General features: G+C 50.1%; 1 protein-coding gene across 1 annotated transcript in view; it reads right to left on the bottom strand.

Annotated features, from left to right (window-relative positions):
- The window catches only part of Snx1 (sorting nexin 1), a 36739-nt gene extending 35880 nt beyond the window's left edge, over positions 1 to 859 (bottom strand). Inside the window, exon 1 of the mRNA XM_005347743.3 lies at positions 515 to 859. Within this exon, the coding sequence (XP_005347800.1) occupies positions 515 to 761 (247 nt within the window). The 5' untranslated portion in view covers positions 762 to 859. The remainder of the gene's footprint in view (positions 1 to 514) is intronic.
- Between the last annotated feature and the right edge of the window lie 1299 nt (positions 860 to 2158).

Here is a 2158-nt window from a genome sequence, read left to right as displayed (position 1 = left end):
AAACAAAGATTTCTGGTCTGCGCAGAGAAATTTATCTGGCAGTCTCAACCGGCGTTTGGCCCGATTCTTCCAGAGATCAAAGGAGTCACAACCTAACTTTCCTAAACGAGGATCCAGAATGGGCTTTTATGGTGATGACCAGGAAGTGCTGAGTACAGAAGATCAGTGGGCGGGTCATGATCCTAGACTACCCTACATCAGGTTTTCACTTTCGGAGCAGTAAGGCCGGGGAACTAATGGTCTGCACCCCCATTCTCTTGTCTGTTATATTAAGTCAGTCTGCCCAGGGCAAAACCAGCAGAGCTGCCAGGTGGATCCATGAAGCATCCACATCACGGGGCTAGGGGACGGCCTAGGTTGCTCTTGGCTATTAAGGATCCGCCGGGAAGTCACCACACCCCTCATCCTCTCTTCCCGCCCCTGCATGGACAGCCCGGCTCTAGGGTCCGTTTCTCTTTTAGGGCCCTGGAGTCCTGACCGCTGACGCCTGACGAGGACTGCCCACCAGGCCCACCATCCTCAGAGCCCTCGAACCCTTGATGAGCTTTGCTTCTCTTTTGAGGGGAGCTTTCTTGTTTGCTGCCCCAAGGGTGGGAACTCACAGCTGCTGCAGCGCCAGTGAAAATATCCTCCCCCTCGGTGTCGCTGTCCCCAGCCTCGGGTTCTGACCCCCCGGCAGCCCCTTCGGACTCCGGATCCATGCCAGGGAAGGGCGGAGGGAGTCGCTCCGAAGCGCTACAGCCACCACCTCCCGACGCCATCTTCCTCCACCGGTGGCGGAAGCAGCAACAACAACTTTATAGACAGTGCCGCGAGCAAAGCGCTCCAGCTGTGAGAGGTGCGCGAGGGCCGTTACGGACCCCGAGGGACCAGAGGGGCGGGGCTTCGGGGGGCAGGCACTTGGGGCGGGGCCTGGGCTGTTTCCCAGCCAATCCGAGCCCCGGACCGCACCGCTGCACTCGGGCGGGCCAAGGCAACAGAGGAGGAGCTAGAGGCTGCCCGGTTCCTCCAGGCCTTTGTGCCCTGTAGCTTTATCTGTCACGTTTCTAAGGTTTTGTTGTAATAAAAAAAAAGTCTGTGACGAAAAAACGTTTGAAAGTCTCTGCATGCCACCTGCTCATGCCGAGCACAGCGCTCTCACAGAAATTCAATATTTTTAATTGAGGTCTGAAAAGACTGCGGGAAGTTTTGCTATTTTTTTGGACATTAATTCATTCAATATATACTGAGCATTCACTGTGAGCTTGGCACCTTACTGTGCGTTTCAAATACAAATACAAAAGCTCCTGGCTCACTAAGTGTTTACACTTTAATGCGGGAGGCAGTCTTGTAAATCAGCAATTTAAACACACTTAGTGTTACAGTGTGCAACAATAAAAGAGGTTATTGATTCTTTTGGGAGAAGTCAGGCTTCAAGCAAAGGGGAGAGCTTAGTGTATTAAACTCGTTAGGTTTGGGGTTATCTCTTCAATGACTATGAAGTGAAATGGAAGACAAGTCAGAAGTAGAAGAGATGACAAGGACAATAGTTGGGACTGAACCAGAATTTCATGGAATCTAACCATCGTCTGGTGCGCCGAAGCCAAGTAGAGTTTAAGGATAATGTAGTATGTTATCATGGATTAATTCTGCACGATGATTCTTTTCAAAGAGACGAAACTTGTCAAGTACCATCAATAAAGGTGACTTGCTCTTCTGGTTGAAACAAGGTCTCACTTCGACAGGCCTGAAATACTGTAACCAAAGTTGGCCACAGACTCATGGCAATGCTCGTTACTCAGCCTCCCAAGTGCTGGAATTAGAGGTGCAAAGCCACCATGCCCGGCAAAGTTGGTTGTCTTTAACTGCAAACTCCACGTCAGCGGTGGATTCCTTCACGGACGGTAAGCTGCTTGAGGGTTGGCAGAATGCCTTAGCTTGTAACCTTTATTCCTGCAAATTAAGTGTCTAATAAATATTTGAGGCTGGAAACACAATCAACCATGTAACCGGCACCCATCACAGCCACGAACACAAGAAAGTTGAAGGGATGTCTTTTCATAACGATGACCTCCATTATCATCACTACGCACTGTGAACACAGAGAAAGTCTCTCGCTGTAAGGTGGTTGGTAGAAATATTCCCCTTGGAGGGAAGTTGAGCTGGACTAAATCTTTCT

The sequence above is a fragment of the Microtus ochrogaster genome, chromosome 5, assembly GCF_000317375.1.
Source record: "Microtus ochrogaster isolate Prairie Vole_2 chromosome 5, MicOch1.0, whole genome shotgun sequence".
NCBI classification, from domain to species: Eukaryota; Metazoa; Chordata; class Mammalia; order Rodentia; family Cricetidae; genus Microtus; species Microtus ochrogaster.
This window is presented reverse-complemented; position numbering and strand designations above follow the sequence as displayed.